General features: G+C 40.2%; 1 protein-coding gene across 1 annotated transcript in view; it reads right to left on the bottom strand.

Annotated features, from left to right (window-relative positions):
* TRIM44 (tripartite motif containing 44) overlaps positions 1 to 18244 on the bottom strand; it is a 142663-nt gene extending 124419 nt beyond the window's left edge. Inside the window, exon 1 of the mRNA XM_003254429.3 lies at positions 17159 to 18244. Coding sequence (XP_003254477.1) covers positions 17159 to 17827 — 669 coding nt within the window. The 5' untranslated portion in view covers positions 17828 to 18244. The remainder of the gene's footprint in view (positions 1 to 17158) is intronic.
* Between the last annotated feature and the right edge of the window lie 786 nt (positions 18245 to 19030).

Genomic DNA, 19030 nt, shown 5'->3' with positions numbered 1-19030 from the left:
AACACATTGAAACATGCAAAAGATGCTGAAACTCACTCATGATTAAAATATAATTTCTTACCCATCAGCCTGAAATAAATTTTAATCTCATAACAGCAAGTGTTAGGCCCTGGGGAAACTGGGGACTTCCATATGTTGTTGATGGATATATAAAATAACTGCCACTCTGAAATCACATGCCTACCAATCCACTTCTCCTTTCCTCTTGAGGAAGACTAGCACCTGTGTCAAGGATGCATGTACAAAAGTATTTATTGCAGCACTGTTTGTAATACTAAAAATCTGTAAACACCCCAAGGATTCATAAATAGTGGGTGGCTAAATAAACCGTGGAATTAACACACTGTGGAATATGACATAGCAAATAAAAAGAATGAGGTAGGTTATATGTACCTGGATACAAGGCATGACATGCTATTGAATTTAAAAAACAAAACAAAACAAAAAAAAACCTTGCAAAATGGTACATGTAATAAATATAATTTTTAAAAAAATTATTACTTTCTATGAGTGACATAGGTATGTAGAATATTAGAAAAGCAATTATTGCTGGGACTGGTACTTAGGATAGAAGGATTTTAGAATTAAATATATTCCTATTAATTGCATAATTAAGATTTAGCATACTAAAAAACAAACAAACAAACAAAAAAAGGCAGGAAGGCAGGGAGAGAGGTAGAAGTTGACCAAGAGGGCCAAGGTCTCCTGCTTCCTTCCAGCGCTTCTTCCCATGAGTTTGCCTAAATGTAAATACTGGGGCCTTTTCCTTTGACACTGCAAACATATGAACCAGCAGATTCAAGAGAAGGTTCTTTACTTGATATTCATGTATGGATTTCAGGGGGTCTGAAATCCTCAAAACGATATAAAATTTGGGCTGTACGTGACATTAGCTTTTCTCACATCCTCAAAAACAATTAACATTCCAAATGTAAAGAGCATTGCACAAAGAGAAAGTAGACCCAGGTTTTACTATTAGCACTGCCAGTAACTGTTTGTGTGAGCTTGGAAAAGTCATTTTACATCCCTGGGTTTCTGTTTTTCCATCTGTAAATGAGGAACATGGACCAGATCAAAAGCTATATATCCACAGCCTGCGGCCTACAGAACTATTTTCTTTGGCTTTTAGAGTGTTGTCCCACACATTCACTAAGAGTTTTAAGTTAGTTGCTAGCATTTAAAAATCAGGACATATGACATAAAAATAAAGATTTCTAGCTTCTTTTGTAAATCCAAAGGGTATGACTGTAATGGGCTCCCATTCCCATACAGCAGAAATTGGCTGAAGCTGAGTAGCAACTACTCACTTTAGGCAAAGCAAGCTCTCTCAAGTTTGCCAGTTAGCTTGGCTTGCTTCTCTTGTTTACATTACCTTTCTGGTGGATGTCTGAAGTTGCTATCCCTGGAAGCAATTCTAAAAGTTTTCTACCTCTAAGGTTGTGTTTGAACACCATGAAAATTGGGGTGCCTTTCTTCAAAGGAGTACATATTACCTGATACATTCATATCCATCCATCCCAAAACACAGAAATAACATTTCATGCTAATGGAAACATGCCTTAAAAATGGGTAAAGGGTAGAAGCAAAAGTAGAATATGGCAGGTAGCAGTGGCATCAGAATAGGAAGAAGTATTCCTTGACAAGTGGTCTCTGCACTCTTATGGAAGTCAGTCTAGTCTAATGCCAATAATCAACTAGGCACCCAAAAGTCACGTGTCAGCAAAAATGTAAATATAAGCCACATAAATATCCTAAACTGGCTCCTGAATATTGAATTCTATTATTACAAAGAATCAATCAGAAAATGTTGAATTCAGAAAGAATACTAGTTATCTGTATTGGGGTGTTTTCCTCCCTATTCCATTGGCTTGTGTTGATATCATTCTTCTAAAAAAAAAAAAAAAATCTATCCAACTTAGTCATTTTACCAGAAGGTCTTGTCTGGGAGAAATCATGGAAAAGGATCAGAAGATGGAATACAGAAGTCCTCCCTGGCCAGGCGCAGTGGCTCATACCTCTAATCCCAGCACTTTGGGAGGCCAAAGCGGGTGGATCATTTGAGGCCAGGAGTTCGAGACCAGCCTGGCCAAGATAGAGAAACCCTATCTCTACTAAAAATACAAAAATAAGCCGGGCATGGTAGTGCATGCCTGTATTCCCAGCTACCTGGGTGGCTGAGACATGAGAATCACCTGAACCCAGGAGGTGGAGGTTGCAGTGGGCGGAGATCAACTGCAATCTATCCTGAGCAACAGAACAAGACACTGTCTAAGAGAATGGGGAGGGGAGGGAGTGGGGAGAGGAGAAGGGGGGAAGAGCGGGGAGAGGGGAGGGGGAGGAGAGAAGAAGTCCTCCTAAGGAATCAAATCAGAAAGCAAAGTTTTGTCAAAAGGAAATGAAATTAAATTTTAGTATCACCATCCCATGTAGGAAAATTTTTACCATCTCCTTTATATTACTTCATTTTCTAACTCCAAATCCACTCCTACACTAGGCCATCACTTTTAGTTGTCAGACTCAAATTCATTCTTGGGTCTGAAAAAAAATCCATCAGCAAGTCTTTTTAGGCCTAACTCTAAAATATATGCCATATCCAGTTGGCATGTATTCTTCACTATTGTATTGTCCACTATTCCCAACCTAGTACAAGCAGCAATACCGCTCCCACTCTTGCTACTCAACAGCCCATTCTCCACATAGGAACCAAAGAGAAGTTTTAAGAATATAAATCAGATCATTTACTCCCTTACTTAAACAGTCTATGACTACTTAGAATAAAACCCCAAATCCTTACCACAGCCTACTTGGTAATCTGACCTCATCTACTAGTCAACCCCTACCCCACCCCTACTGATTATGCTCCAGCCATTCATTTTATCCCCTTAGTAAACTTGTTCTATCTCAGGGCTTTTACACTTGCTATTCCCTTCAGTTGAACCACTATGCCCCTAGAGCTTCTCATCACTGGCTCTAACTACACCCAGGTCACTAGCTCAAAAAGTCCTCAGAACCTTAAAAAGCTTCCCTCTCATTCCCACATCCCAGTCACTCCCTATCTCCTTCCCCAGTTTGTTTATTCATAGTACTTATCATTATTTAAAATATTACTTATTATTTAACTTGCTTACTGTCTGTTTTGCTCAAAAATTATAAATTCCATGACTTAAGAGTTGCTTCTTGTTGGTTCCCTACTGGCCAAAATACTCCACCTGGCAAATTTTAAGCCTTCAATAAATACATGTTGAATGAATAAATAGACCAAAAGAAAAAAACATGCCACTAACTTCGAATAATATATAAAATTATCTTAAGAAATACTATACCTCAAAGAATTGTGGTAAACATTAAATGCAAGAATATGCAGAAAGTTTAGAGAAGTGGTACAAGCTAAGTTCTCAATAAACGTTAGTTATAATTTCTGTTGTTATTATTAATTAAATAACAAGACATTGAGTGACTACTAAGTATCAGGTATTGACCTAGAGAAGTGCTGAATAGAACAAAATTTTAAAAAATCTGTTACTAATTAAAATTATATATAATATATAGAAAGAAGACCAAAGAGAAGGGGAAAATAGTTTTAGGATATTCAGAAAGTATTCATCTATTAAATGCCTTCATACAGAAAATAAACATAAGGATAATGTGTCAGTACAACTTAGATTAAATATGAGAGGGAGTAATCAAATTTGTAGAGGCAAAATGGAATGATGGAAAGAATATGTACTTTGTCAGGCCTGGATTCAAATCCCAGTCCTTACATTTGCTAAGTAACTGTCAGCAAAACTTAACCTCTTTTGAGTTTCCTCATATATAAAATGGAAAACAAGACAACATAGCTTATTGTGGAATTTTATTAAGGATCAAATGAAACAATATATGAAAAGGACCTGGCCACAAACCACTCAATGAATGACAGCTATTTGTTATTTTTCTCTTATCTCTGGAAATTCAAACAAAATTCAACAACAGACAAAATTCAACAACAGTCTCAAAACAACAGTCTCAAAATTCAACAACAGACAAAAACAGTCTCAAAATTCAACAACAGACCAAAGTTTCTAGACTCTCTTGGTTTTATAACCTTGGCCAAAGATCAGCATTTTCATTATTTATACACATGAAGTCAGAGTCTACCAATCAACACAGGTTAGAGCCTGCCAGGGTTCACACATACTCAAAATTCACATAGGAAAAAAGTGGGGGTGCCTATATAAACTTAACCTTACTTCTCTCCCCATGACTGCCTACTAGAAAGAAAATGAAGGCTATAAAGTAAAGAGTATATTGTCCCCACCTCCCCTCTGCTTCTATAAAAACTTCCCACAGTTCAGAATGTAAAACAGAATCTAAACAGGACAACCAGCAAGACTTGTGAACCTAAAATTAGACCTACCAGCTGTGTTTTGGTTAGCTAGTGCATAAGGCACCAGCAGGACACTGAAATATACAGAAGTCTCTTCTCCAAAGACAAGCTTTTCTCCAGCCTATCTACCCACCAGATTAGAGCAGGCAGAAGGAACAGAAGGAGAGGGGGATGAACAGTTTGCACCCAAGAAACTTGGTGTCCAGAACTTCTACTGCTGCCAGACTAACTTGTCTGGAAAGGAACTCAGAATAGAACCTTAGATGACTTTATAACAGTAATAAGAATAAGAGCAACCCATTGCTGAGGGCTTATGATATTCCAGGCACTGTGCTAAACTCTTTACATCTATGATCTTGTTTGTTCCTCATCATAACTCAATAAGGAGAAACAATTACTTAGCTCATGTTTCAGAAGAAGAAACCAAGACTCAGAGGCTGAGTGAATTACTCAACATTATACAGCTAGTAGGTGGAAGAGCTAAGACTCAAAAACAAACGGCAAAGCCAACTGGGTCAAAGACTGTTTGGTCCTTCAATATTCTCCCACTTTTCCTTAGTAAGAGAACCTCAGCTTTTAGCTGGACATGCTGTGGCCTGGAGAAATGACTGTTTCCCAGCCTTCCTTGCAACTAGATAAGGCCAGGGTATTGAGTTCTGGCCAATGAAACATAAGCAGCAATGTGTACAACTTCCCGAGAGTTCCCTTTAAAATAGAGCAGTGTGCCCAGCCAGGTGCGGTGGCTCACGCCTGTAATCCCGGCACTTTGGGAGGCCGAGGCGGGTAGATCACGAGGTCAGGAGATCGGCACCATCCTGGCCAAAATAGTGAAACCCCATCTCTGCTAAAAATACAAAAATTAGCTGGGCGGGGTGGCAGGCGCCTGTAATCCCAGCTATTTGGGAGGCTGAGGCAGGAGAATCGCTTGAACCTGGGAGGCGGAGGTTGCAGTGAGCCGACATTGTGCCACTCTGTCTCAAACGAACAAACAAACAAAAATAGAGGGGTGTGCCCTTCTTCACTTTTCTATGTCTGCCATTCTGGAACTTGAACCTCCAGCAGTCATCTTGGTCCATGACACAGTAAGGATGTCAGAATGGAGCTGAAAAGAGCCTAGATTTCTGGTAACTTCATGGTTCTGCCACGCCAACCTTAGACTGCCTACACCCAAAGTTATTTTATGTGACAGAGAAACAAACATCATGTGGGAGTGGTTATTTTGGATTTTCCCAAATTATTTTATTATTTTAGATGCAGTCAAATTAATCCCCATGTAAATACTGATATACAACAACTAGGCAATACTCTCTCAGTTCTTCATTAATGCCCTGGAACTAGACAAGATTATTATACTTCCTATCACACATTTACCACATATTTCATCTTCATCTACCATCCAGCAGGCACTGTGCTAGGTGCTGGGAATACAAAGATGAATAACATATAGTTCTAGCCTTAAAGAGTTTATAACCCACCAGGGAAAGACATGGAAAGAAATAACATGACATAGTACACAGTATTTAGTGCTACAATAATGTTCACAAGCTGTTATAATGGGAACACAGAGAAGGATACCTCAAAGCCTGTATCTACCTAGTAACACCCTACCCATCTTTCAAGGCCCACCTCAAAGACTCCTTCCTCTAAGAATCTACTCCTGGCTCCATGCCCTCCAGTGATACCAATTTCTCTTTTCTCTCCACTTCCATAGCATACTGTTTGTACCTTTTATCTAATACACACAAATAAGCATGTGAAAAGACTCTCTTTCTTATTAGGCTGTAAGCTTCCTGAAGTTGGAAACTTTGCTTATTCTTCTTAGTATCCACCACACAGTTCACCATAATAAGTGCTCCAAAATTATTCAGATGAATAAAGTTAGTTCAAAAAAATAAAATATCATTCTCTAAATTGAAAGCCAGCTATATGTTATAGTTTGGACATATTATAATGAATGTATTTGCTAATCTTCTTATTGATGTTAAAAACCAATTATTACCTTACCAAAAACTAGCTAAACCTATCTGAAGTGGGTTTAATATATAAATGTTCAACAAAAATAATCTAGCACATTATAGTATACATCAAAGTCACTGCCCATAGAGTTATTTGCCGTAAATTGTGGATTGAGCCTTTGGTATATTTGGGAAATTTTGTTTGATTGGTTGGTTTTGGCTTTTTCATTCTTGATCAGTTTTCTGACATTTAAAAGGGGCATCAATATTGATTTTTTTTGCACCTGATGCAATGTTGGCTTGATCCTATCATAGTGAGATATACATACATGCAAACACGTGTGCGCATGCATACACACACACACACACACACACACACACATTCTCTCTCTCTCCCCCACCCACACACGCAAGATTCAACTCTCCCAGAGCCAGGCTTCTGTATTTCTTACCCCATTCTCATCTCTACTCCCCCTATCAAGACTAAAGCTTCTGTTTCATCCATTGTCTATAATACATCTCCTATTCTGAAAGGTCCACGAGCATCTGTGTTCCTTACTGCCCGCTAACAAGTTTAGCCCCTGGCTCTGAATATTAAAACAACAATAAGAGCACGAAACTCGGCTGGTCCTCTCAGACTGAACTATAACCTCAAGCAGAACACATATGAGGCACTGATACAGATGAATCTCTGGCTTCTCAGACTTGGGTTAGATGCAAGTGGAGAGAAAAGGTGGGTATGTCAATGAACAGGCAGGCAGGGTAACCTCCCTGTCAAGAGTTGTGGTCAAGACAATGGTGACAGAGGCTCAAGAGTCCTTTATCACCAGAGGAGCCTAAGAATAAGCCTACTGCATCAGCAACCTTACCCAAAAAATCAATTGCCTAACAGCATAAAATGCCTATGAACTCATCCTATTTTGATTGAAAGGCCAGGAAAGAGAAAAAGAGGGCACCAGGCTTTTAGGAGAGAGAGTAGAGAAAGCGTGGACCTTTTCTCTCAAAAGTTGATTGTTCAGACCACTGGCTAAGCATTCTAGTCCTTTAATGAAGCTCCATCACCATCAATGTTAAATCCCCTGAAAAATCTAACTAATGTAAAATAATCTCATATTCCCTCCATAGAGCAGTATTTTCATCTGTGCTAACAACACATTCAATTGCTAGAACAATGCCATTCTCTCATTTACAGAGCCAACTAACCTTTCTATGAGGAGTTGTTCATATACACCAAACCAATTGTCTCTGCCATGAATAAAATCACTGGACTCTACACAGTAGCATCGAATGGTAACACAATAGGAAAATTTCCCTAGACCTTCACAGGATGTCATAATTCAGGTCTCTGCCCAATGTCATATGCTCAGAGATGCCTTCTATAACACATCTTATCAAAAAGTAACCTATCCTGCCACACCAACTCATTCTTACATTACCATGATTTATTGTTTTCATAGCATATAACACCATCCAAAATTACTCTACTATTTCTTTCCCACTGTAGACAGTGAATTCCAAAAAGCTAGAGCCCTATCTGTCTAGTTCACTGCATACTTCCAAGACTTTTTACAGGTTAAGAAAGTATATTTTGATTGGAAATCCCAGAACTGCAGGCCTCACATAAACTTTCTACAGAACTATGCAGGGGTGGCTCCAACTAATGACAGCATGCCATCCCCTTTATCTTGGTCTTAGCTTTTGTCTTATTCTGTACAAATAAATAAGATACTGGTTGAACCACTATGTATGCCAGTGCTACAAACTCTAATTAGAAGGTGACCTATATCTCTTCAGCAAGAACAAAAAATAAAAAATATAAATAGATACATTACAGCAAGACTTCAACCTTCTGTCTCCCTGCGAGAGCTTCTTCTATGAGCTGACTGAAAAGCCAGATTCACTGACCACTATGGAATACACTACGGCATACCTCCAGCCCCTCGAGAATCACAGCTATATCCTTCCATCCACCCAGATACCAATGTTCCTCAGTCACTCCCCAAGCAGTCGTTCCTCTTATCACTTAACCAAACATTCTCCCCATATACCCATCTTAAAAGCAAAGGGTGTGGCTTAAAAACCTTTGGATCTGTCTTTAGAAAAGCCATGTTTAAGAACTCCACAAATGCTATATATTTACTGAATTCTGCCAACCACTTCTCCCTTTGCCACTTTGTAAGAATCTACCTTTTCTTCAGGTGATCTTGGGGCAAACTAGACAAGTGGCTTTTAAACCACAGGACATGACACATTAGTGTGCCATGAAATCAATTTAGTGGGAGGGTCCAGAATTTTTTTTTTTTAACAGACTAGAAGAGAAACAGAACATATCGTATGTAGTAAGGCGAATGGTGTTCCATTTGAGTTAAAGGGGTATGTGTAGTGGGTGGCTGTGTGTATAAAGGAGATTACAGTATAAAATATATTTCCTCTACTGTAGATTGTGTTCAAAATAATTTTTAAAATTACTAGACTACTGAGTATATCTAAAGCACTTTTATTGTTCAACATAAAAATTCATTAAATGTAGCTCTGAATGCAAATTCCCTTGACAATGTAAGAATTTTCATATGAATAAATCCATAAGCCAGATCAAGCTCCTTTGTCAGATCCAGTGATCCATTTTCGTAGCCAGAAATTATGGTCAGAGTAAGAGAATCCCACATATCTGAGATGACAAGTCATGACTCAGGTAAGAAGTCATAAATTGGGCTGCGTAACTGTTTTTCTATGATAAAGCTAAAGACTAGGCTCAGTTCCAACTTGGACCCACAAAATCTTCTGGAGACCAAATGCCACGGACCAAAACTGCAATACAGCAACGTCCAGGAGAAAAGAAAGAACAGTACTTCAAGTGACTAAATGCTGATCTTGCCCCTTCAAGATGTTCACTCAGTCTATTTGGCCTAGCAGGTTGTCTCCATCCCTAATCCCCTCTTGCTGTAGGATCACCCTGTTTTTCTGCTCATTCTGGCCTACTCTGAAGTTTGCTTTTTCTCTAAATGTCAGCAGACTTTGGCAACAACTTGGTCTTCTATTGCCAATACCAGCCACTGACAGCCTGGTTAAACACTGAGGTATCAAAACATGAATTGTACAAATTCCTCTCAATTCTAAACTTGTATAATTAGCCTCCTTAATAATAATAAGAAGAGCTAACATTTAGTGAGCACTAACAATGTGTTAAGCATTGTTAAAGTCTCTTAATCACCCACAAAGTCATTTCATTCTCACAAAAGTTCTATTTTATCTCTTATCATTATGCCCATTTTAGAAATACAGAAACAAGAACAAACTATAATATAACTTGCCTAAGGTCAAAAAGTGGTAGAGCGAGGATATTTCCTGTCCCTCTCTAATCCTGTATTATTTTTTACTTTTCATTTATAATACTTATTACATGTTTGCTTATTTGTTCTTTTCTACTTCCTTCCAATAGAATGTAAGCTCTGACAGAAGCACAGACTTTCATTTTGTTCACTGCTATATTCCCAATACTTAGAAAGTACCTAAACTCAGTTGATTCTCAATAAATACTTGCTGAATGAATGAATGCAGTATAACAACAATCCTCTTCTTTTGCCCATCATCCCACTGAGCCACTTTTACCGTTGCAAGATATTCTCTTGCCAATAAGTAAATGTACATTGCACTCAAAACATCTGAAACCAGAGAACTGAAACTAGAGCTGCCATCAAGCTCATATCTTTATTGAATCAAAATGAGCAGCTTCTCACCCTAGCTACCTAACAGGCAAATGTCATGCTCTTTCTCAGGAAAATAAAGAAGATATTACTCCAGTCTTTACAATTCCTTCAAACACAACATCCGGCATTAAATGAAAAACTGTGAGACATGACAAGAATCAGAAAAATGTAACATACAATCAAGTATGATTCCCAAAAAGATCCAGAGAAACAGATCTCTAAAAAAATAACCAAATTGACATTCTAAAGTTGAAAAACATGCTATCTTAAATTAAGAATTTAATGACACTCAATGGAGTATTTCCAGCTGATATATATATGAAGAATGAAGCAAATCTATGGAGTGATTTCCAAGACATACTAAGTGTAAAAAACAAAGCGTAAAAGAATATTATATTCTCCCAAAACCCTGTTAACTCCAGTTTTGCCATAAGAAAAAACACCAGACAAATCCGAATCACAGAACATTCTACAAAATACCTGACTAGCACTACTTAATACTATCAAGATCATCCAAAACAAGGAAATGTAATGTGAAGTCCTGGATAGAATCGTGGTACAGAAGTCATCAGGGGAAAAATTAGTGACATTCAGTAAAGTCTATAGTTCAGTTAGTAATGTTCTAACATTAGGATAAGAAGAGTACACGAAGCAGTTCTTGATCTGAGAACATATACTGAGCCCAAGAAAGTAGGCTGTGCATTTGGTTAGTAGAAAGTGAGGTGTGAGGGGAGTATGGGATAACAGAAAGCAAAGCCTATGGCATGCTCAGAGTAAAACATTTAAAGGACGGCCAGGCACGGTGGCTCATGCATGTAATCCCAGCACTTTGGGAAGCCAAGGCGGGTGGATCATCTGAGGTCAGGAGTTCGAGACCAGCCTGGCCAACATGGTGAAACCCGGTATCTACTAAAACTACAAAAAATCAGGCGGGCATGGTGGCACATGCCTGTAGTCCCTACTACTTGGGAGGCGGAGGTTGCAGTGAGCCAAGATCGCACTACTGCACTCCATCCTGGGCAACAGAATGAGACTCTATCTCAACAACAACAACAAACAAACAGAAAAACCATTTAAAGGAGATCCTTTCTGGCCAGGTGTGGTGGCTTATGCCTATAATCCCAGCACTTTGGGATTTGGGAAACCAAGGCAGGTGGATCACCTGAGGCCAGGAGTTCAAGACCAATCTGGCCAACATGGTGAAACCCCATCTCTACTAGAAATACAAAAAATTAGCTGGGCATGGTGGTGGGTGCCTGTAGTCCCAGCTACTCAGGAGGCTGAGGTAGGAGAATCACTTGAATCTGGGAGGCAGAGGTTGCAGTGAGCCAAGATGGAGCCACTGCACTCCAGCCTGGGCGACAAGAGCGAAACTTCATCCCTAAATAAATTAATAAATAAACAAAGGGGATCCTTTCCATATAGACTTGGGACCCTCTCACCTTTTCACCCTGCTAAGGGGTAAAATCTCAGAGTAAAAGCAAACTAAACTTGTCACTATCCAAACATCCAAAGGGGAAGGTAGAGAGGTTAACAAAACAGAGAGGAGGAAAAAATGAAAGAAAATCTCTAAGATGTGGGCAAGGTCCTCCTGAAAGTTTGGTCCAAGAAACCTCAAGAAATTAATTTAGTAGAAGGGGATTCTAAACAAGTTGTACTCTCAGGCCTTAGCAGAATCAAACTCAAATCCTCTCTCGAAGTATGCAGCTTCATGCAAGATTTGGAAAAGTCCCATAAGCAGTTTTTAAAAGGCAATGAGAAGCTACACAGCTACATAGAACCTAGCACAAAAAGAAATAAAAACATGAAACATGAAAAAACAAAAACAGCAGCAAAAAGATGTCCACAAAGTCTTCACATACTAGAACTATCAGAGGCAGATTATCAATCAACATGCCTACAGTTCTTAAAGGAATAGCTAAGACAGCTACAGAATGAAAAAAAAAAGAATTATGATTCACAAATTTATACTAGCACATTTGAAAATTTAGATAAAATGGACAAACGTCTGAGAAAATGTAACTTACCAAAACTGACCTAAGAAGAAATAGACAACCTAGACAGACCTATGACTATTAAAGAAATTGAGTCCATAGTCAAAAATACTAGGTAAAACGATAATACCCAGCAATCCCACTACTGGGTATACACCCAGAGGAAAATAGATCATTCTATCATACAGATACACACACGTGTATGTTCACTGCAGTGCTATTCACAATAGCTAAGACATTGAATCAACTTAAATGCCCATCAGTGATAGACTGGATTAAGAAAATGTGGTACATATACCATGGAATACTATGCAGCCATAAAAAGGAATCAGATCATGTCCTTTGCGGGGACATGGATAGAGCCAGAAGCCATTATCCTCAGCAAACTAATGCAGGAACAGAAAACCAAATGCTGCATCTTCTCACTTATAAGTGGGAGCTGAATAATAAGAACGTATGGACACATGGTGGGGAATAACATACACTGGAGCCTGTCAGTGGATAGGGGGTGGGAGGAAGGAGAGCATCAGAAAGAATAGCTAATGGATGCTGGGCTTAATACCTAAGTGATGGGATGATCTGTGCAGCAAACCAGCATGGCACACGTTTACCTATGTAACAAACCTGCACATCCTGCACATGTACCCCAGAACTTAAAAGTTTGAAACTAAAAATAATAATAAAATGTTGGTGATCAGTTAAAAAATGTAAAACCAAAAACCAAAACAAAACAAAACATCAATAATAAACCAATAATAAACCAACTCTCCCTTCCCCCTTCACTCTCTCCAGGAATAGATGGCTTCCATGGTCAGTTCTACCAATCACTCTAGGAAGAAATATTTCAATCTTTCACAAATACTTCCAGACCATTAAAAGAGAGAAAGAATATATAAGAAACACTACACTCTGCCTCAGACTATGAAGCCAAACTTTGATAGCAAAATCTCATAAGAACAGTAAAAGAACAATGATAGGCCAATTTCTCCCATAAATATAAATGAAAAAAAACTACATAAATTATTAATAAGCCAAATCTAAAAACATAAGGCTACTTCATTATGACCAAGTTGGGTCAAGGATATCCCAGAAATGCTAGTCTTTCTGCTTTAATTATAAAATACAACAATACGAAGAGATTAAAGTAAGACCATATATATGCACACACCTATATTTGCAGAAAGAAACACCTGAAGGGTAACCAAAAAACTAATAAAAATAGTTACTGGCCAGGCACGGCCTGTAATCCCACAGCTGTAGGAGGTTGAGGCGGGAGGACTGCTTGAGACTAGGAGTTCAAGGCCAACTTGGGCAACATAGCAAGACACCCATCTCTACAAAATAAAAAAATAAATAGAATTAGCCAGGCATGGTGGCACACCTGCAGTCCTAGCAACTCAGGATGCTCAGGTGGGAGGATTGCTTAAGCCCAGGAATTTGAGATTACAGTGAGCTATGCTCCCACCACTGCACTCCAGCCTGAGCAACAGAGTAAGATCCTGTTTCGAAGAAAAAAACAAGTAGTTACCAACAGCTGGTAGAAGAATCAGGTGAAAAGGGCACAGGCTTTTGAGGCATGCGAACATATCACTGATTTTTAAATTTAACTTTAATAAGTAAATCAATTAATGCAATTCATCATCATAACACAGTAAAAGAGAAAATCACATGATCATCCCAAAAGATGCAAAAAAAGCATTTGATATTAAGTAACCAATCGAAATTCAGAAAAACTTAGCAAACTAGGACTAGAATTTTTTTAAACTGATAAAACATATCCATTTTCAAAAACCACAGAACATATCACTTATTTGTGCAATGTTATCAATTATTGCTAGACTAGGAACAAGGCCAGAATACCCACCAACCACATCCATTCAACGTAATACTCGGGGTGCTATCCAATGCAGTAAGGCAAGAAAAAACAAATAACAGACACAAGGATTGAAAAGAAACAAACAAAAAGCATCTCTCTTCACACGTAATACAATCAAGTATGTAGAATACATCTACAGATAAATTATTAGGATATGTAAGATAATTCAGCAGATAGATTACAAAAAAATCAATATATAAAAGTTAATCATATTCCTATATTCAATTAGAAAACAAAACTTAAAACCATTTATTTCTATTTTAGAGATAGGGTCTTGCTCTGTCGACCATGATGGAGGGAAGTGGTAGGATCATAACTCACTGCAGCCTCAAACTCCTAGACTCAAGCAATCCTCCCACCTCAGCCTTCCAAAGAGCTGACAGGTGTGAGCCACTGTGCCTGGCTCATACTTTCTACAATACTTACTATAAAATTATGAGGTATCTAGGAATAAATTTTACAATGATGTGAAAAATCTTTCAGGAAAAAAATATAAAACTTTACTGCAAAGCAATAAAAAAGACCTACATGAATCAATCAGAAGACTTCATGTTGTAATGATATTAATTCTCCCTATATTGGCTTATAAATTTAATATCCAAAAACACTCCTGCAAGCTTTTTAATACTATGATTCTAAGAAATATAAAGGGCCAAAACTGGCCAACACACTCTTGTAGGACAAGATGGAAGGATCTGCTTTACCAGATATTAAGACATATTATAAAGGGATGATAACTGAGAAAACATGCTGTTCACACAGGGATATACTAACAGATAAACAGTAGAGAACAGAAGAACCAAGAAACACATTCACACACATTATGGGCACTTGATATACGACAGGTTGGGACAGCAAATCAGTGCACAAAAGAAGGGCTTTTCAATAAACACAGCAACAGCAATTGGCTATCTGTATGGAGAAAAAATGAAATTGAGCCCCTACTTCTACTACACAAAAATCAATACAAAGTAGAACAAGACACAAAAAGCACTAATCATAAGGAAAAGTACTGATAAGTTTTACCACATTAAAATGAAGAGCTTCTATTCAAGGCACAACTTTTTTAAAAAGAAAAACCACATAGAAGATATTTGCAACCCACATAGAAAGAACAAAAAAAAATCAGAAACAAATATATAGCTGGGCACGGTGGCTAACACCTATAATCCCAACACTGGCAGGCAGATCACTTGAGGTCAGGAGTTCAAGACCAGCCTGGTCAACATGGCAAAACTGTCTCTACTAAAAAAAAAAAAATACAAAAATTAGCTGGGCATGGTGGCGTGTGCCTGTAATCCCAGTTACTCAGATGGCTGAGGCAGGAGAATCGTTTGAACCTGGGAGGCGCAGGTTCCAGTGAGCTGAGATCTAGCCACTGTACTTCAGCCTGGGCAACACAGCAAGACTCTATCTCAAAAAAAAAAAAATATATATATATATACACACACATATATATAAACTCATATAATGAGAAAAGACAACTCAATAGAAAAATGGGCAAAAGAACTGACTAGGTACTTCACAAAGGAAATATAAAAGATCTTCAAAGTCATTAGTAATCAGAGGAATGAAAATTAAAACCGCAATAAAATACCATTACATAGCCACAAGATTGACAAAAATTAAAAATACTGTAATAGAAAGTTTTGAAGATACAGAGCAACAGGAACTCTCATACACTCATCATAGTGATTCAAACTGGTACAACCACTCTGGAAAATAGTTGGCAACATGTAGTATTACTGAAGATATGCACAGCCTCTGACACAGCAATTTCACTCCTGCGTTTATATTCCACTTAAATGTATGTAAATGTACACCAAGACATGACCAAGAATATTTACACTTACATTGTTTGTAACAACCCGATGCTCCCAAACCTGGGAACAAATCAAATGACCATCTATGACAGAATAGATAACTTGTGACATATTCATAAAATGGAATTCGAAATAGTAATGAAAGTGAATAAACTACAGCCACTCATAGGATGACTCTCACAAACACAATGTTGAGAAAATGAAGCAAAACCCAGAAGAATGCATGATAAAAATATGATACCCATAGTGTCAAGTTCAAATAAGTTTAGGAATGCATACATATGGAGTAAAAGCATAAAGGTAAGCAAGGAAATGATCACAGAAGTCAAGATTATGCTTACTTAGCCAGAAGACAGATGGTTGTAATTGGAAAAGGTATGGGGGAAAGGCTTCAATATTGCTGGTAATGTTCTATTTCTTAATCTGGATGGAGACTACCTCAGTATTTGTTTTATAATTATTTGTTACACTGTAAGTTTTTACACACTTTCTGAATGTGCATTTTACAATTATAAATAAGGACTAAGAAAGGGAAAACCTAATACAGAGGATCTTCACTCTCAAGGTATTTGTTATCCCAATGCCAGCTATTCCCTATTCAGGGAAGCAAAAGTCATCACAATATGACAATGCTCACTAATACAGATTACTTAATGAACTGACCACTCCACTCAAAATTTCCCCCCTCCCTCCCCGATTAACACCAGCAGTTTCTCTCAATGATAGTAAACATCCACAATACGAATAAAAGGTGCATCGTCTGCAAATTCATTCATTCAACAAATATTTCCTAAGTGTCCTCTGTTCTGGGGAACAAGTAGGGTCCACGACAGACAAAGATCCAGACAGAGGACATGGGAACTTCCACTCCCACCCCAATTTGGCCTCCATCTTCTTACCCTCCTTTTCTACTAAGTTTCAAACACGAAGAATCTAAAATGAACTCGGGGCACATATGAAGTTACTATTAGAACTATTTTGTTAGTCTTTTCAATGCAGACGTATCACTTGCTTGGATTCATGTGGCAAAATCCTATTTCCCATGTTTTCAAGTAGGCAAAAAGATTGCCTTATCAGGAGCCCTAGCACAAAGCACCAGTTTCAACAATACTGATGCTGTGGAAATTGGCCTAAGTGTAGTCAAAACTCCCAAGAAATGCTTTACTTGGGATCCACAGACCAGAAACTTGCAATTTTCTAAAAATTGTATACTAGATTTTGTGTGTGCATGTATTTTCTCAGGTCAGAGTCCAGAACTTTCATCAGATTCTCAAAGGAGTTCAACCAAAAAGGGCGAATAAGAACTGCTCCCCAAAAATTGGAAAGACTAGCTTCTTAGGGACACAGTGAAAGCGAATGTGGTCACAGCCAGGCCACCTGAGTTGAAACCCAGGTGTCCTGACCCCTAGGCTTATGCTCTGAAGGCCCAATACTTACTCTTAATTCTTCAAAGGCTTCGTCTAGGGTGGAGAGTTGGTGGCCCTGGTGAGCCCCAATGACTGGACACAGGACACAGATCAGCTGCCTATCTTCCTGGCAATAGGTGCTCAAATCGAGCCCATGGTCCGGACACTTCCTCTTGGCCACTCTCTCTGCTTCCATTTCTATTTCTGGGTCAAATTCACTTTCTGCCTCAGTTTCTCCCTCCGCCTCGGATTCCCCTTCTTCTTGGTTGTCTTCTTCGGCCTCGCTTTCTTGCTCATCCTCCATTTCTTCCTCGCTGTCTTCTTCACTCTCTTCATCGCTCTCATCCTCACTCTCTTCCTCTGTCTCGCTCTCTTCCTCTGACTCGCTCTCTTCCTCCGACTCACTCTCTTCCCCTGCCTCGCTTTCTATCTCCCTCTCCTGCTCCACTTTGACCTCCGCTTCTTCCTTCCCCGCCCCCTCTCCGTCAGCTGGCGGGGTCCAGGCCTGGGCGCCGTGGACGTATTCGGCCAGGTGGTGACTGAGGAACTTCTGCCTGTGCTCCTCGGCATGGCGGCGGCAGTAGCAGAAGCCGCATTCTCGGCACACTTCTTCGGCCCCCGGAGCCTCGTCGGGCTCGCACTCGTCACACGTGCCGTCGTGAGGCAGCTCCTCGAAGGCCGCGCCCACTCCAGAGGCCATGTGGGTGCTGTGACGCGGCCAAGGCCTCGGGGCCTCGGGGCTCGCCGCCTTCCTTCCGCGCGGCCTCCTCACTTCCTCCTCCCGCCCCGGGTCCCTTCCTCGGGAGTCGCCGCCCGCCTGGACCTCGCCGCGTCTCGAAGCAGGACCTGGGGCCGCGGCAGCCCCTGCCCAGGCGGAGCAGCAAAGACCCTTTCCGCTGGCTCGGCCTGCTCCGCTCTGTCCCTGCGCTTCCTCTGCCGCGCAGGGCACTTCCGGCGCGGCCACCCGGCGCCCCCGTCGGCCCCCGCGTGGCGCCGCCCGCTCAGCCTCCCGCTACCCGGGCGAGATCGCGGCCGCCGCCGGCCCCCGCGCCGCCCCGGTTCCACTTTCCCTTTCCCCGTCAGGAGGCCTCCTTTTACTTCCTGAGTCATTTAAAGTGGCAATGACCCTTTTCTGCTTTTCCCGCGGGGCTCAGCTCCGCCGCTCCAAATCTCAGCGTGCCTTGGAGGAGGAGGAGGGAGAAGGAGGATGGGGGAAGTCTGTTACTCTCTCCAGAGGCGGGAATTGGGCTCCACCTTCCCCCATTCCCTCCCTGGAAGTGTCAACCTGAGTTTTCAAGGCCACTAGGCTGGTGTCCCTGTGCATTTCAGTCTCTCTTGTGCCAATTTGTCGCCGCCCGTCACAGCCCCCAGTGTTCTGCAAGGTGCCCGGACAGTGTTGTTTACCACTCTGAACCTGACCTCTTGGGATTTCCTGAGTGCGGAAGGGCTTTGTTTGTTCTAGGCTCGGGGAATCGGAGTCAGGATGAGCAAACAAACATTTTCGATCCAGAGCAATACTGTGCTTTGTCTATTTGCATTCCTACCTCCTAGGATCTCAGAATTTCTGGGGTGGTAACCTCTGTGTGGTTTTCTGAGAGCTGCCTTGGGTTGGGCAGAGATGTCAGGTGAAGCGAGGTGGGGAGAGGCAGTATTTGTCGAGTGACAGGTCCAGGTTGCAGTCATTTTCCTTTATGTAAGGTGTCTCTCTAGATTCCCGTTGGGCTCTAAGAGAAAGGAAGGGAGCTGTTGTTTATAAAGCAGTACTGTAGTGCCAAGAACCCGGCCACATCTTTTTGTGGCTCTTTAAAAGACGGTGTTGGAAGATCCTCTGCCCGATGGTCCCCAAATCCTGGTGCCACTACCTATCAGTTTTATGACCATGGACAAGTTAATTCATCATTCT

This window comes from Nomascus leucogenys, chromosome 15, assembly GCF_006542625.1.
Source record: "Nomascus leucogenys isolate Asia chromosome 15, Asia_NLE_v1, whole genome shotgun sequence".
In the NCBI taxonomy this organism is placed as follows: Eukaryota; Metazoa; Chordata; class Mammalia; order Primates; family Hylobatidae; genus Nomascus; species Nomascus leucogenys.
This window is presented reverse-complemented; position numbering and strand designations above follow the sequence as displayed.